The 13726-nt window shown below is 49.1% G+C and overlaps 7 protein-coding genes across 7 annotated transcripts; 3 read left to right on the top strand and 4 right to left on the bottom strand.

Annotated features, from left to right (window-relative positions):
- Positions 1 to 9: 9 nt before the first annotated feature.
- BT62DRAFT_929127 (VID27-domain-containing protein) lies at positions 10 to 2914 on the bottom strand. Its single transcript, XM_043185652.1, has 12 exons — positions 2866 to 2914; positions 2797 to 2814; positions 2720 to 2740; positions 2600 to 2669; positions 2429 to 2547; positions 2119 to 2371; positions 1543 to 2059; positions 1385 to 1490; positions 1111 to 1328; positions 437 to 1062; positions 209 to 383; positions 10 to 149 (listed from the first exon to the last, which is right to left on the bottom strand). The coding sequence occupies exons 1-12, from the start codon at positions 2882 to 2884 to the stop codon at positions 21 to 23; spliced, it is 2271 nt and encodes a 756-aa protein (XP_043042637.1). The 5' UTR covers positions 2885 to 2914; the 3' UTR covers positions 10 to 20.
- Positions 2915 to 3033: 119 nt separating this feature from the next.
- BT62DRAFT_1002679 (uncharacterized protein) lies at positions 3034 to 3450 on the top strand (the record flags this gene model as incomplete). Its single annotated transcript, XM_043176872.1, has 3 exons — positions 3034 to 3088; positions 3138 to 3199; positions 3253 to 3450. The coding sequence occupies 3 exons, from the start codon at positions 3034 to 3036 to the stop codon at positions 3448 to 3450; spliced, it is 315 nt and encodes a 104-aa protein (XP_043042636.1).
- Positions 3375 to 4786, bottom strand: BT62DRAFT_1073660 (uncharacterized protein). The gene is made up of 2 exons (XM_043178955.1): positions 4332 to 4786; positions 3375 to 4279 (listed from the first exon to the last, which is right to left on the bottom strand). The coding sequence occupies exons 1-2, from the start codon at positions 4574 to 4576 to the stop codon at positions 3706 to 3708; spliced, it is 819 nt and encodes a 272-aa protein (XP_043042635.1). The 5' UTR covers positions 4577 to 4786; the 3' UTR covers positions 3375 to 3705.
- Positions 4787 to 5186: 400 nt separating this feature from the next.
- BT62DRAFT_929125 (uncharacterized protein) lies at positions 5187 to 6826 on the bottom strand. The gene is made up of 2 exons (XM_043185651.1): positions 5950 to 6826; positions 5187 to 5899 (listed from the first exon to the last, which is right to left on the bottom strand). Exons 1-2 carry the CDS (start codon positions 6789 to 6791, stop codon positions 5503 to 5505), a joined length of 1239 nt encoding a protein of 412 aa, XP_043042634.1. The 5' UTR covers positions 6792 to 6826; the 3' UTR covers positions 5187 to 5502.
- Positions 6827 to 6966: 140 nt separating this feature from the next.
- On the top strand, positions 6967 to 7963 carry BT62DRAFT_992235 (alpha/beta-hydrolase). The gene has a single exon (XM_043190327.1). The coding sequence runs from the start codon at positions 6983 to 6985 to the stop codon at positions 7766 to 7768; it is 786 nt and encodes a 261-aa protein (XP_043042633.1). The 5' UTR covers positions 6967 to 6982; the 3' UTR covers positions 7769 to 7963.
- Positions 7964 to 8734: 771 nt separating this feature from the next.
- On the top strand, positions 8735 to 9859 carry BT62DRAFT_664604 (uncharacterized protein). The gene is made up of 3 exons (XM_043181807.1): positions 8735 to 8841; positions 8894 to 9419; positions 9475 to 9859. The coding sequence occupies exons 2-3, from the start codon at positions 8928 to 8930 to the stop codon at positions 9757 to 9759; spliced, it is 777 nt and encodes a 258-aa protein (XP_043042632.1). The 5' UTR covers positions 8735 to 8841; positions 8894 to 8927; the 3' UTR covers positions 9760 to 9859.
- A 1892-nt stretch (positions 9860 to 11751) lies between these two features.
- BT62DRAFT_929123 (uncharacterized protein) lies at positions 11752 to 13491 on the bottom strand. The gene has a single exon (XM_043185650.1). It carries the CDS (start codon positions 13217 to 13219, stop codon positions 11906 to 11908), a length of 1314 nt encoding a protein of 437 aa, XP_043042631.1. The 5' UTR covers positions 13220 to 13491; the 3' UTR covers positions 11752 to 11905.
- Between the last annotated feature and the right edge of the window lie 235 nt (positions 13492 to 13726).

Raw genomic sequence — 13726 nt, 5'->3', positions numbered from 1 at the left:
TAAGTCATCCGACTCTGCGTTCAGTACGGAGCATTAACAATGTTCGAATGTCCTCGCGCACTGGCGACTTGTCCGGATAGCGAGTACCGAGTAGGCTTTCTTAGGCTCTTCTTGTTCACAGCCAGCACGTTATTCTGCAACGCCACAATCTAAAATCAAATCAAATCAGTACGCCACACACATGCACTGAAACAAATCCGGCCCTTACAATCTCCTTATCGTCGCCGAACTTGAAGTTGTCCTGAACTACCAAGTCTTCGTACTTTTTGATTTCATATCTATCCAGCATCCCTTTCTTGACTTTGGAAAAGTCCCATGCAACGATGTACTGTCCAGTCGAGGTCACGATCGCGTTCTCGGATTGTCCCTCGCCCTGGTTGAACCTACACACAAAGTCTTGTCAGGTATGTCGGCACGAACAGCGGAACACGCCTACCTCGCTGGCGTGAACGAAACGTCATGGTTCATATAGGCCACATGCTCGCTCCTCAACTGAAGCCGTCTAGGTATCGGCTTGGATGTTGCAGGGAAGCTCCGATCAAAGCCAAGGCTACCCTGCCATTTCCCCTCTCCGATAAGCGTATCAATTAACAACAAATATGTCTTGGTTGTCGCCACAATCCACCGTCCATCGGCCGTCACATCAATACCCACGATAGGGTCACCCAACGGAGGCAGTGCCGTCTTTGCGTTCTTCCCGATCGAATCAAAGAGCCGTATATCACCCTTCTCGCTTGCAACCGCAATCTTCCCCACCGCAGTCGTGGTGACACCTGAGAATTTGTTCTTCCCCGCGTACTGCTTGAATTGACTGTCGACCAACTTTTTTCCAGAGACTCGAGGATCGATTCGGAAGAGCGCATTATGCGACGCTCCCACAAGCGTTTGCTCGTGTGTAGTCTGAGCAAATTTGTTATCGGGAGCGATGTGGGAAACTGTGACGTCGTCGTGAATCTTCCACTCTTCCACAACCTTGCCGCGCTCAATGTCCATATTATACAAGGAATTGGGGTCTGCAGGGTTCATCAGAATCATCTTCGAGTCTTGTTCGTGCAGCATAACCTTCGAGACCATCAGACATGTGAACATATATACCAAAATATCACTGACATGTTTAGGTGTAAACGCCTTCCCCGCTGTAGTACTTATGTTGCCAATCGATAGATGATATTTGACGTTGTAGTCCGCTGTATGGTTGAAGACCCCAATCTTGTTTCCTCGCAAGACATACGAACGATCCCCTTTGTATCCGACCATCAGCATCGAGTTCTTCTCGCCTGGTAGCTGAGAGGGCACATCGTCCTCTTCTTCGCCTTCAGAACCATAGTCTAAAGGGATATAATGAGTAACATATACCGCGGATGACATGAACAGCAAGTCGAACCATCCTCAGGCTCTAGTTCAGACAATACCTCTTCTTCGTCTTCGTCTTCAATGTCGATCATGACGACGTCTTCGTCGGCACTCAGAATGTACCTTTGATCTTCCGCCTAAATACGACCGATAAAACAATATACAGTTGAGTATCGGCAAATCTCACACCTTCTGTTTTGAGAATGGACTCTGGAATTTGGTTTCCCAGAGTGCCTGAAGGAATAGCTCAAGGAACGAATTATAAAGCTCCGGATCCGACGGGAACTTCACCAGCCAACTTGATGACTCCTCCCCGTCCCAATGATTCCAAGTAAGAGAGAACATCTTTGTGGATGATTTATGGTTCATATCTGTCGATATTTCATGGGCGAGGACAATGTCGTCGTCTGTCTTGGCCGTCAACCAAAATTTGTATTGCCCTTTATGTTGAATGATCTCGGCAGTGACGATTCCCTGGTTAAAGAACATCCCAATATTACCATCATCTTGGACTTCGTCAGGGCACCACAGCCACAGCTCAGCCTCGGAAGAGAAAAGCTGCAAAGTAGGCTCCTTGCTAACAACTTCGGCCTTCGCTTTGCCCTTAGCGATTGCCTCGGAAACAACAGGTGTGGGAGTAGCAGGGAGGTCGTCGTGTGTCTCATGCTTCTTTGAAGGAGGCGCCTTCGTCTGTATCTGAGACGGCCTGTATGACACAAAGTGAGAGTAAAACCGCGGAATGGTAAAGCCTTTGAAAACGCTTACTTCCATATGAACTCCTCTAGTTCCTTTTCTGAGATGTTGTCCCCACTGACTTTATACTTACGCTCATACATGGCTCGATACATGCATGTCTCAAAGAACACCTTCATTGGGGCGTTCGTGTTTGTAGCCACGTATTCGTAAAACTCATCCACGTCCCCTTCGAGGTCCCGCCAGATAAACGTTGGTTCGCCATCAGTTTCTCCCGAGCGAAACTCTAGTTCATCTGCGATGAGAAAAGAGCGTTCTTCATCAGCTATGAAAAGGGGGAATTCAGGTTGTGAGAAACACAGATAAGGCGACAATGACGCACTTTCATCTTCATCTTCTAGCAGTTCCTGATCGCCCTCTTCATACACCCTGGTGATCACTAGATGGAAATTATGCTCCGCACTTGGAATGCGACGAATAGTCGCCATGGCGTCATTATATCTGGCGTTTTGATTAAAAAAGGAGAGCGTCAGAAGTGGACTTCGAGTCGTACATGCATTCGCGAGATGAGCGTATGTTGCCTGGTCGGATGAGATAGAGCTGCCCTGATGATATCTTCACGACTACGATAAAAGGTTTGTCATACCATAGTGGCAAGGCATATTCGACGTACCTTCAGCGGCGTTAGGATCCTCTATAAGGTTTAAGAGTTAGTGGCTTATAATCAATGGATCCTAATGGAACACGAACGCCAGACCCGTCCCAACACTACAGAACAATATCAGCATCACGGAATCCAAATTAAATCACAATACGTACGATTTCTGAAGAGGTTCATAGCTGGAGAATAGGAGGTGGTGGTTAAAGGTAAAGGTGGAGAAATTGTGTTCTGATTCACGAACGTGACAAAATCACGGGGGCTATGTCACGCTCTTTATCCATTCTTGGCTCGCTTGTACTTTTCTTGTCGACTGTCTACGCACCGCGATGTCTGCTTCGCCCTCGCCTCGCCTTTCCACGTCACCGCCTGCCGCCTTCTCGCGTACGTCGCTACTGTGTTCATTGTATGTATGCAACTAAGCCACTACCAGCTGACCCCATCACTCCAGACTCTACCCTTCGTGCAAGGACCGTCTCTTCTTCTCCGAATGAAGTGAGGAAATTTGCACTGAAACATTTTATTCGCAAATAACATTGATAAAACAGTCTCAAAATTCCGCTTCGCTTTCCACCGCATTCTCCGACTCTGGCCTAAGCAGCCGTCTCACGCGAGAAGCTTCGCGTTCATCCTTTCGCATGGGAACTCCGATCAGGAAGATCTTGGTTCGCTCTGACGCAGCGCTTTTGACATGTTTCGATCCCGCAGACAAGGAGTTGTATGATCTCTGGGCACCAAAGAAATGATGCATATAGATTACTGGCTACGGTTCTTGGCTGCAAGTAGAACAGTTACAATCCATTGACTTGCATCATTCTGGCAGCTGCTGAAACAGGATATATAATAACCTCAAATGTGGGCTACATGCTATTGTGCACGCTAAGACATCGGACCAGCCACGGGATTTCTCCTAGCAGCCATGCTGCCCCCATCAACAACGTTCGTTCATTCTCTCAGACGCTGCGGTGTCTGAGTTATAATCAACGAAGGTGGCGCCTCCATCACCTGTGGGCTAGACTGCAACTTGTGACAGCCTGGAACTCCTCGTCTTCTTCGACAATAGGCGGGCTCGTGGGTACTGAGACAATAGATATCAGACCAGACAGTGTATCTGGCTCTGCGGCACGTTTCAATTGATACGCCTTCTCCGTTGTCGATACGGAATGTCTCCGTGGGTGGAACAAGGCCTCCTCCGCCGCCTCTAGGCTCAAATCCATGTCTGAGGATGTAGAAGCAGACGACACACTTGTGGAAGTAGAATAATCGACACTCGCACGTCTCAGTCTTCTGGCCCCGCGTGTGAATTTTTCCTTCCACTGGTCACCTTCCTGTAAAGACTGCTCTGTAGTGTGAAAACAATTGGGACAACACGCGCGCAGTGGCACAGTGGCGACGGGTTTTCCGGTATGATCAGTCATTGGAAGAGAAGCCGTGCGAGTGAGCGCAGTGGGTATGGTGTGGTGAATAGTGGGAGATGAGTTGGTTGACGCAGATCGTCGCTCTCGATGCACAAGGCAAGGGGATAAAGGTTCTGTGTGTGTGCAATGAGGTGACCGGGAAGGCTTAGTTAGGAAACTGACATATCTTTCAGGATCTGGTGAATAGCCTGAACATGCATAGAACGGACCTTGGTAAGGGGATTCTGAGCGTTATGTGTTCTTTATCATCAGGCAACGAGATATCGTTGCTCTCTTTTGTTCCGTCGCCCCGATTATGTGGTGAAGCTTTACGCTTCCACCAGGGCAGAATATATGACTTGGTGACGAGCAGGCCTGGTTTCCTGAATGGACACTGGGGAATAAGGACGCATTCATCGTCAAAACGGACGTTGCGCTCGCTGTTGGTAGCAGATGAGGAGGCTACGGCTGACATTATCTAAAGCGAAGAGGATGGGGAACGGTGTGAGACCAGATAGAAATGAAGAGTCATGGGAGACTAAACGAGATCACTCTACGATCATGGGGCGTTGCCGGCCTGTGGTCTAGCCCCATATGGTGAGCCTGCCGTTCTCTTCGAGCCATTCCCTCACTCCCTGTCGTGCTGGCGCCGCCATTTCTCTAGTATCTCTCTCTGCGACGTTTCTCAAGGGTCATTGAGCGGTGTTAGTGGCTCGGTAATTCATGATTTGATCACAGTTCCTCGCGTGTCGGCTCCGATTCGAGTCCCGGATCCAACAGGAGACTCGAAACGCCCCTTTGCCACAGCCAGAACGACACAGGATCACAAGATAGCTTCTCCCATCCAACAGCGATCTACGGGCGTTAAAAAACCATGGAAGCCAAATGTATGAACGTTAAATAAATAACTAGATCGTTCAGGTTCACTCGAAAGAATCAGAAAGCTCGGTAATGAATGCACCTTGCTCCGATTAAACTCAGCCTATATATTTACCAACTCGTTTCGGCCCTAAATCTCGTGCCTGGATGAGCTTTGACGTCTGGAAAATTTTCATACAACCCGCCGCAGAACATCACCACTGCTTCCTAGTGAGCCCATTCTCATTTCATGCCATCATGAGTGTACGTAGGTAGTAACAGGGCGACCCGGGACACGCAAGGCACTTTGATCGCCGAAAGTCCAACAGCGTTCGAGTCACGATAAGGTAGAATGAACAGCGGTAACGTTGTTGCATCTATACGGTAGTGACAGACTAAGCAGACATATGCTATGGACCTAAGGATACATGGTCGTGAATTAAAGATTATAATACAGTGACGCATTCCAGAGCAGTCAAGAACAGTAAGGCACATGAGCATGAAAGAGAAAAATAATTAAATACCATCACAGATGACACTGGCCTATATCCAGCCAGCCCGCGAACGACGACTACTTGTCGACGTGGACTCACGAGTATGGCTCTTCTTCCACGACTGAGGTGTGGGTGGAGAGCGGTAGCCCGTTCCACTGTCAGTTAAACTCTTCTCAGCCTCGCAGCCTGCCCCTACTGCCGGTCCAGGCCGCCGCATTTCACGCCCAGCACGCTCGAGGAAGTTACTGTGCACCGAGGCCCGCATGCTGTGCACGGGCGGTACAACAGTAGCAAGACGTTGGATCTCCTCCGCACAGAGTGCCTGAAGACCGGTCAGACCGAGGAACGTAGCTTCATCTCGCAGATCTAACAGCGTTGCGATATCGAGACGAAGAAGACGGGGGTATTGGGGATGGCAACGAAGATAGGCCAGGATATGAGGATATCTGTGTAATGTAATTCAGAACACGAAAGAGGGCCGATCAATAGGACTCACGATTCACTTGGCCGGTCAAGGAATACATGAAGATGGAAAGGACTGTGTGAGAAGGCCGTCGAGGCCAATTGCAGAGAGGTTCGATAAGCTTGCATGTCATCACTACTTGTCGAGTAGACAGAGGATGCATCGGACATATTTCGTGCGCGGGGGAACAAGCCCGCAAGGAATTCAGACAAACGTGAAGGTTGAGATGTGAGGGTATCAAAGGTAGTTTTATGGGTATTTGTGCATGTCTCAAGGGTAACGACGACTTTCGACCGGTCAACGGTACAACTTGGCGCGTCAGAAAGCAGAATGGCACGGAAGGGAGGTGGTGGAAGAGAATCGGAGCTAGCGGTAAATGACGGCATCTTGGCTGGTTGTGAATGAGAGATTGTAGGACACGACGGTAAAGCACGAGTTGGGCGGGGTGGTAGCGCTCGAATGCGTTCTTCATCATCATCCGAGTCGAGAGCTTCGCCCTCTTCGTCGGATTCCAGCTCAAACGGTAATGGAGGCGGCGGTGGAGGGAGTGGCCTATTAATATCCTCCGGCTTCTCTTCAGCGAGGTAGCCATGGTAAGTCTCCTCTGTAGGTGAGCTGTCTTCGTATGTCAGACGCACACCCGAGTCCTTCAATGCATCGTCGGGAGTCCTAACGACTGTCGCGCCTGTGCCCAACGAACCGTATCTGGGCGAAAGTATTTCTATGGAACGAGCGGATTTTTGTCGGGCAGTCTGACTGACGGACACGGATGATGAGCTGCGAGAGAGCCAGTTGATGGTGCTTGAGAGCGAGGGGGCAATGGAGGGCTTTTTGGTGTGGCCAGTTGCGTGCGAGGAACGGGTAGAGGAGAACATGGTGGTAAGAGCCCAAGAAAGACGTGGAGAACAAGGAATGAATAAAAATGAGGGTACAATGAGGGCGGCGCACTGCAGCCGCCTTGCTCTTATCTTGGTTTTGGGAACAGGGCCGGCCTTTTTGTTCTTTGTCCATTGTTTATTTTCGGCATGCGCAGCAAACAGGGGTAAACAGTGGGTATCATAGTACCATGTCAGACGTGTACATCAGAGAACATGAAACCTCTTCCACTGCGCTTCCTCGGGTGATGCCCTCTCCAAAGTCTTCCAGGATACCCGTCCCCTTCTTCTACTCCCCTAGCGACGACGGTACCGACGAGAATCTCCTCATTCTTCTTCACGGCCTGGGTGACACCCACAAGCCATTCTCAAATCTTGGTCACCGCCTTAAACTGCCGCAGACCGCTATCCTCGCCCTCAGAGCGCCGGACCAGATCCCGTATCTATACGAAGAAGCCTTTCAATGGTATGATTCATTCGACCCGCTCGGCGAGCTCATTCGATATCCCAACCCTACCCCCGCATTGAATCTGATGAAACAGGTCCTGCAGCATTTGGTAAACGACTGTGCCTGGCGAGAAGACAGACTCCATCTTTTTGGTTTCGCTCAGGGTGGAAGCGTCGCGGCGGAATTTGGGTTGAGTTGGTGGAAGGAACAGAAAGGGAAATTCGGCTCGATAGTGTCTGTCGGTGGTCCACTTCTCTCGTATCCCACGATTGAAGATCTGTCCCCGACGCCTCTACTTGTTGTACACCGCGTTTCACCGGACGAGCCATCATTACCTCGCGATGCTATGGTTGCATTCAAGAGGGCGTATCAATCAGTCAGTGGTGAGACACTAGACGGGAGGAGATCTGGGATGCCATCATCGAAGGATGAGTGGGAACCTATTATGCATTTCTGGAGTGAAAAGTTGAGCAAAAGGCAAATAGATGGGTTGTATGAAGTAATGAGTGGAATGGTGCCACCATCGTGATCCAAGGGCCTCTTCGAGAATCAGTCGGCGAAGACGGGAACGCAGAATACAGATGGAAAATCAGAATGCACCATTGCATCAAGCGTTCTCGTTTTCCTGTTCTATATAACGTACGTGTGTGTAGTTGTATCGTTTCTGAAGTAGTATGACATTGAATAGAAGGATACGAAGGGAAGCGCTCAGGCTGCTGACCGGCAAACGTTTTTATTGCCGTAGATTTAGGCTGTTCTCAGCAGCTTCCTGGCATAACCACAAAAATTGCCTATTGGACTGTATATTGACAGTCCAGTCGAGTCTTTGTTGACAATTCCCTGACTTGTTCATTTAGTGCAAAGACACTGATTTATAGTAGACGGTCCGCCAACCTTCCACTGTGCTAAGCTGACTCTTTAATGTCTAGTCTGGAATCGAACAGTCCTCTTGATCGTCCCAAACACATCTGATCTCAAAGCTACCATGGGCGACGTTTTGATTATGCTTGCAAGGTCGTATAAACATGGCAGAGCCGTTCCATCGATGATAAAGAGACGCTGTTCACTGGTCTTGTACAATCTTATGCTAGCCGAGTTGCTCGCCTGGCCGTCAAAGAGCAAAGGACATGCTAGGAGCGCTGGTCCGATGACAAGACCTTCAGGAAACCGTCAAGACTGTGGTCGAACTTTCTCTCAGGTAAGGTTGTTGAATCTTTCCTCCACATCGCTCGAGGGAGCAATCTGGTCACCTATGCCGACACCCTTCTTGATCCCGAAGAATTTGCGTTTGTGTTCGAGCAATTCAGGATCGATGGGAACAACTCAAGGAAATGTGCGTAGCGGTAGCCAGTGATGACACATTGCGGCCAATTAATTTTCAACTATATTTTACCAAAGCGGTCGAGCACTCGAGTTCCAACGTGACTCGAGGCATCCTTATTGACAAGATCTCTGTTGTGGCGAAGGAAAAGAAGGGTGTTACCGCCGTAAATGCTTGGCGTAAAGTTCAAGACGAATTCGTCTTTTCCAACCTCAAAACTGCCCAACCTGACGAGGATAGACGTTGTCAAAAAAACTTGACATTAGCGTCTTTCGAAATACGTCAGTGCAAGGGTTTTCCCTCTAGCTCAAGGACTAACACAGATTTTTTCAGGCTTTTGCCGCAGCTTACTGATCAGAAATGCGAAATGTGTGTTCGGATACCCATTATTGAGACCCTCAACCGCCAGAAGCCTGGTATCGCAAGAGCAGCAGAGGTGATATCGTTATGTGTACGGCACGTCAGTGGGAAATCCCCCGCATACCCCGAAAAAGCATACAACTTCCGTGACGAGGACGACATGAATAGAGGGTGCATAGGTTATTGTGAACTTAAATTTTACGGTGACCAGGCCCTTATCGCCCAGCTCGTCCAGCTGTGTATCGCTACGGCTAATACCGACCAATGCGCCGTTATTTTCGATCGTATGAGGTCCGGAAAGAAGCGGGATACTGAAGCTTGGAGATTCTACGAAGCCTTCGTACCTGACATGGCAAAAGTCATTGAAGCACACCCCGAGCTCAGGCCGCCTTTTAAGGGATTCTTCGAGGATGCAGTTTCTGAGTTTCTCGATCAAGGAAAAGAAGCATCTGAATCGTTGACCCTGGCCCTCTTCTATCCACGAGTTTCTGACGCAATTGTAAGGGTTTCTCGTCATATCAAACAATATGTGAGATTGACCAAGCTCGCTTCAGAGTAACGCCAGAGCTGTTCGAAACTTTGACTACAGAGAGCATGCAGAAAGTCAAATCTCGAGCACGATGTCTGTATGTCCGGGTGCTCCCAACTTTAACCAACACGGCAGCGCAGAAGACTATCCTTACGATTGTCGCACAGAGTGTGGAGCACGTCGTCAAGGATTACCGTACGCCGAAGGCGGTCATACTCCTACCATTCCTTCTCCCGTCCATCTGTCATCGACCTTCTGGATTTCGCCTATGACATTGGCGCTGATGATTCTTTCAGCATCGATATCTTGAAAGAACTTATTGAGAAAGACGACAAATCCGACAATTATGTCCTTGAGGAACTTGTCCCGTTGGTTTCCTGTCCATGCCCTAAGATGGAAACCTGGAAAACTGACATTGTGGCGCCGCAGTTCTCTTTCTGTGCTGAGACTCTGCAATTATTCGCTCGTAAATTGATGCCAGCAAAGCCTGCTGAGCAGGTCGTATCTCAATTATTGTCGTTCGGCTGTGGCAAATGCTACGAGTGCAATGTTGTGAAGGGGTTTCTTAACTAACAATGCTACCTTCCATAATCTTAGCGCGGCAGCTGCTTTCGCCCACATGTAGAGAAGCGGCTCGCTGCGGCTTCGGCTGCGAAGCACAGTGTAAAGTGGGAAACAAGGAAACACAGTCGACCTTATACATCCAAAAACCCAAAAGCGTGGTTGTACACAGTTGGTACAAACAGTGACAGAACCAGGGTCTTGAGATGTTGGCAGCTCTGGGGGATTCAACCATCTAGCGTCAGATACTCGGTGCAAATTTTGAATCGGTGTATGTGGTACACGGGCTCTTGAGTGCTGAACCATCTTGCCGTCTCCGATGCAATCTCCCAGAGCCCTGTCTCGGAAATTGTGGCGTGGTGTCTAGAAGAGGTGGTTCATAAATTCTACCATAGCAGAAGGCCGCCTTGGACATTCGCAGCTCCAGTACCTGTTGTCGAACTGGTCGACTTTGCTTATAGTATCGATTCCGGAGTCGATCTAAGCAAGGACATCCTGCGTCATCTCATCGCCCTAGTCGACACAGCTTCCGACACAGACTCTTACACCAATAACTAACTCGCAGTTATTGTCCTGAACCTATTCGAGAAAATTCCGCAATGGAATGTCAGCGTCGCAGAGCCACCGTTTGTCACTTTCGTTACCGATGCATTGGAAGTTTTTGCAAGGCTTACCATGCCAGTGAAGCCAGAGGATCAAGTTCCTACAAATATCTTGTCGTTCGCGTGTAGGGCATCTGATTGTCCGCATTGCAGAGAACTTCGACGCTTTTTGTGCGAAATTCCTCGTGAAGCCCTCGAGTTCACCGCCAACCAAAAGATTCGTCAACATCTCGAACAACAACTACGCTTGCATTCTGCTCGGTAGCCCGGTGTCAGGTGGGAGACCATAAAGACGAGGAGACCACACACATTGCGGATATGTGTATCAAATCGTGTAGTCGATTCTGCCTGATGGTTATTAGATAACCAAGCCCTATAGCATGGTTGCAGCAGGCAACTTCGTCCAACAGCAACAGATCGGTCTCGCTATGCTCTCTGGCCTCGGGGATATTGCCTCTCAGCGCGGCGCTTTGGGGGAGGATTATGAATGGGTATATGGGACCATTATGGGCACTTGCACACCACCACCAGCATCGGAAATAAATTCACTGAAACGAAACGGTCACGAATATGACAAAAAGAGTTCGTAGCAAAGAGAGCGAGAGTAGTCTAGTCAACAAAAACTTTATCCAATGAATTGCACTGGACTGCTTTCGATACCATCGTCTCTGGAATGTTGAAGAGCAGGGACATACTTATCACTGAAAGTAATGAAATCTCTAGGAGCAGACTGATTTTTCCCTAACCGGCTAAGCTATTCGACAAACCGTTGATTTTGGCAAGTTATATCGACAGCTCTATTTGCCCGACTCTTTAGCTATGCAGGAAGACTCATGATATATTTCAGGGAAACGTTATTCTGAGCTTTTTGGATCTGAACTCCGACAAGCACCTCCTGGCAACCCACACGTTACTGGAGGGAGAGGAGGGAGGGACTTTGTCAGACTTGCACTTTTCCTAGGCTTTGGCCTGATGGCTACCGCGCATATGCATTTCGCCGTGTCGGGGCAGACCTTGCTTGAATCTATTAGTGATTGTCAGTCGTATGTATTATGTCCTAGAACACTGGCTTCCTGGCTTCACCAGGCAGAACAGATCATACATGACAGAGAGAGTTTGCGACTAGTCCGAGTTACAATGCACCTCTGATGCAAGAGAAACCTAATCTACAGTTGTGAACTCGGACTTACAACATTATCTACTACTCGGACATTGTACAGCTGCTGCTCATACTTGGAAAATTCGTATCTATCGGTGGTATATTTCAGATAGCAGGATATAATGCCTCCTGCCCTAATTTAACGATCCAGCCTCACTCCACCAATTCATGAAATCCAGGGCAGGAGGCATCAATGATCCTACCTCGTTCAACCAATTCATGGAATCCGTGCCCGCGAAGTGAAATGGCTGACCCTCATATGGTTGGTCCAACTGACTCGAGAGCCATCCCAGCCAAGGTGTCCATCGCACATCAAGTGCAGAGACGATCCTTGCTGCCTCATTACCCCACTGCTTTCTCACCCACCACGGGCCATCCTCCGCCACCCTTTTCATCATAACGTAGTAATGCGCCAAGATGATGAGTGCCCGCGGTTTCCGCTCTTCCAACAAGCGAAAGTACATATTGGGTACCATTGACCACCACATACACGATGCATACATACAGTAATCTTTCTGAAATGAGGCTTTCCATGATATCTTGAGGATACGTATCGTATCTTTATAGGCATCGTACACCGATACGTCATGAAACTCCCCAACGTCTGGTGACGGGTGCGCCGTGCCCAAAAGGGTCGATAAGGATGATGGAAACGGTTCTTCAAAAGATGTAGGTATGATCACTGGCGCCATTGTGACCAGCATTGGACGCAGAACACCATCCTGGAGCTGTGGCCAGCTTTTTGCAACCTTGAGGGGGATACTACGGATCGTGATATGCCACTCGCCAGAGTATAGGGAGATTATGGATGACGTAGCGAACTCATAAAGTGCGACAAGAGACAAAGTGAGAAAGACGGCATCAATATCCGTCTTTCCATCCGCTTCTGCCCTATGTAACTCCGTTTTGGCCTGCTGGTGGTAGGTGCTCGCAGCTACAGCGTACTGACCTGCCGTGGGATCAGCGTAGTGAGCATGAAGCGCGGACATGGCGAGAATAGCACAGAGGAGACATTGATTTTTAGGATTGAACGCGATTTTGGGAATGACGATTCGCCATACGCTTGCGGCAGCAGGATCAGAAGAAAGTGAGTGGGAAGTAGCGGCAGCATAGTGGTGCATGAGCTCGAGAGTCAGCAGGTCGAATGAACCTGCGCCAGTATGCCTCGATACTGTGGAAGGGGGATGGATAGATGGTGCTGGGTTGATCCAGACACATTCTATGCCTCTTCTCGTACAGTTTTTGCACATAGGACGTTCCTCGTCGCACTTTATTTTGGCAACGACTGAGTCGACTGTACAAGGGCCGACAATAAGTGCATACCTTGACTCTGCGTCGCTTGCATGTTTTGCATCCACTTCGTGTCTTATGGTGCGGACGAATTGACATATTAATTGTGACAAATCAACAATTTCGGCTTTTGTCCTCAACCACCTAGTCGTTACCATGAATGCAAATTCGGATACACAATCCGTCGACCCATCCACCTCAAAATTTCACCAGTTGCTGCCCTATGCATATCTCACAGTCTCGCCGTCACTATCTGCTCTTCATGCGACACGTATCAAGCGCCAGCATGCTCTCGAGAACCCAGACTTCTGCTCGAGATGCGGTACTTTTCTTCTTGACGGCCTCAGCGGCTCTCGGCTGCAACGCGTCAACAAAGGATGCAACGAAGGAAAATCAAAGAGGATTAGGACGGTGCGGTGCAGAGATTGCAGGTTTGCAAATGACAAGGAGGTTCAGAAAGGGAATGCTGTCATCTATGGGAGACGAAACAGACGTACAAATAGGGACCCCGTAGTGGCAGTCCCAGAGCCAGAGCCCGTCGCCAAAGCCGCCTCAGTCGTCTCCAAAATCCCGACTCCCAACCCGTCGACATCTGCGCGGCCTAAGCTTCGTCAAAAGAACAAGTCCGTTTTGCAAGATATGCTTGCCAAAAGCCGTACACGGGA

Source organism: Guyanagaster necrorhizus (assembly GCF_019112545.1).
Source record: "Guyanagaster necrorhizus MCA 3950 unplaced genomic scaffold BT62scaffold_6, whole genome shotgun sequence".
Classification (NCBI taxonomy): Eukaryota; Fungi; Basidiomycota; class Agaricomycetes; order Agaricales; family Physalacriaceae; genus Guyanagaster; species Guyanagaster necrorhizus.
This window is presented reverse-complemented; position numbering and strand designations above follow the sequence as displayed.

Bases quoted from the DNA above. Each gene is read 5' to 3' on its own strand.
- BT62DRAFT_664604 (XM_043181807.1), top strand. From the start codon at position 8,928: ATGTGTGTTCGGATACCCATTATTGAGACCCTCAACCGCCAGAAGCCT. The intron at 9,420-9,474 runs GTAAGGGTTTCT...AGCTCGCTTCAG, and splicing joins CACGAGTTTCTGACGCAATT to AGTAACGCCAGAGCTGTTCG.
- BT62DRAFT_929127 (XM_043185652.1), bottom strand. The intron at 1,491-1,542 runs GTGTGAGATTTG...GGTCGTATTTAG, and splicing joins GTCCATTCTCAAAACAGAAG to GCGGAAGATCAAAGGTACAT. The intron at 1,063-1,110 runs GTCAGTGATATT...ATGGTCTCGAAG, and splicing joins AGGCGTTTACACCTAAACAT to GTTATGCTGCACGAACAAGA.
- BT62DRAFT_929123 (XM_043185650.1), bottom strand. From the start codon at position 13,219: ATGGTAACGACTAGGTGGTTGAGGACAAAAGCCGAAATTGTTGATTTG.
- BT62DRAFT_929125 (XM_043185651.1), bottom strand. From the start codon at position 6,791: ATGTTCTCCTCTACCCGTTCCTCGCACGCAACTGGCCACACCAAAAAG. The intron at 5,900-5,949 runs GTGAGTCCTATT...TACATTACACAG, and splicing joins CTTGACCGGCCAAGTGAATC to ATATCCTCATATCCTGGCCT.
- BT62DRAFT_992235 (XM_043190327.1), top strand. From the start codon at position 6,983: ATGTCAGACGTGTACATCAGAGAACATGAAACCTCTTCCACTGCGCTT.
- BT62DRAFT_1073660 (XM_043178955.1), bottom strand. From the start codon at position 4,576: ATGTCAGCCGTAGCCTCCTCATCTGCTACCAACAGCGAGCGCAACGTC. The intron at 4,280-4,331 runs GTCCGTTCTATG...AAGATATGTCAG, and splicing joins CTCAGAATCCCCTTACCAAG to TTTCCTAACTAAGCCTTCCC.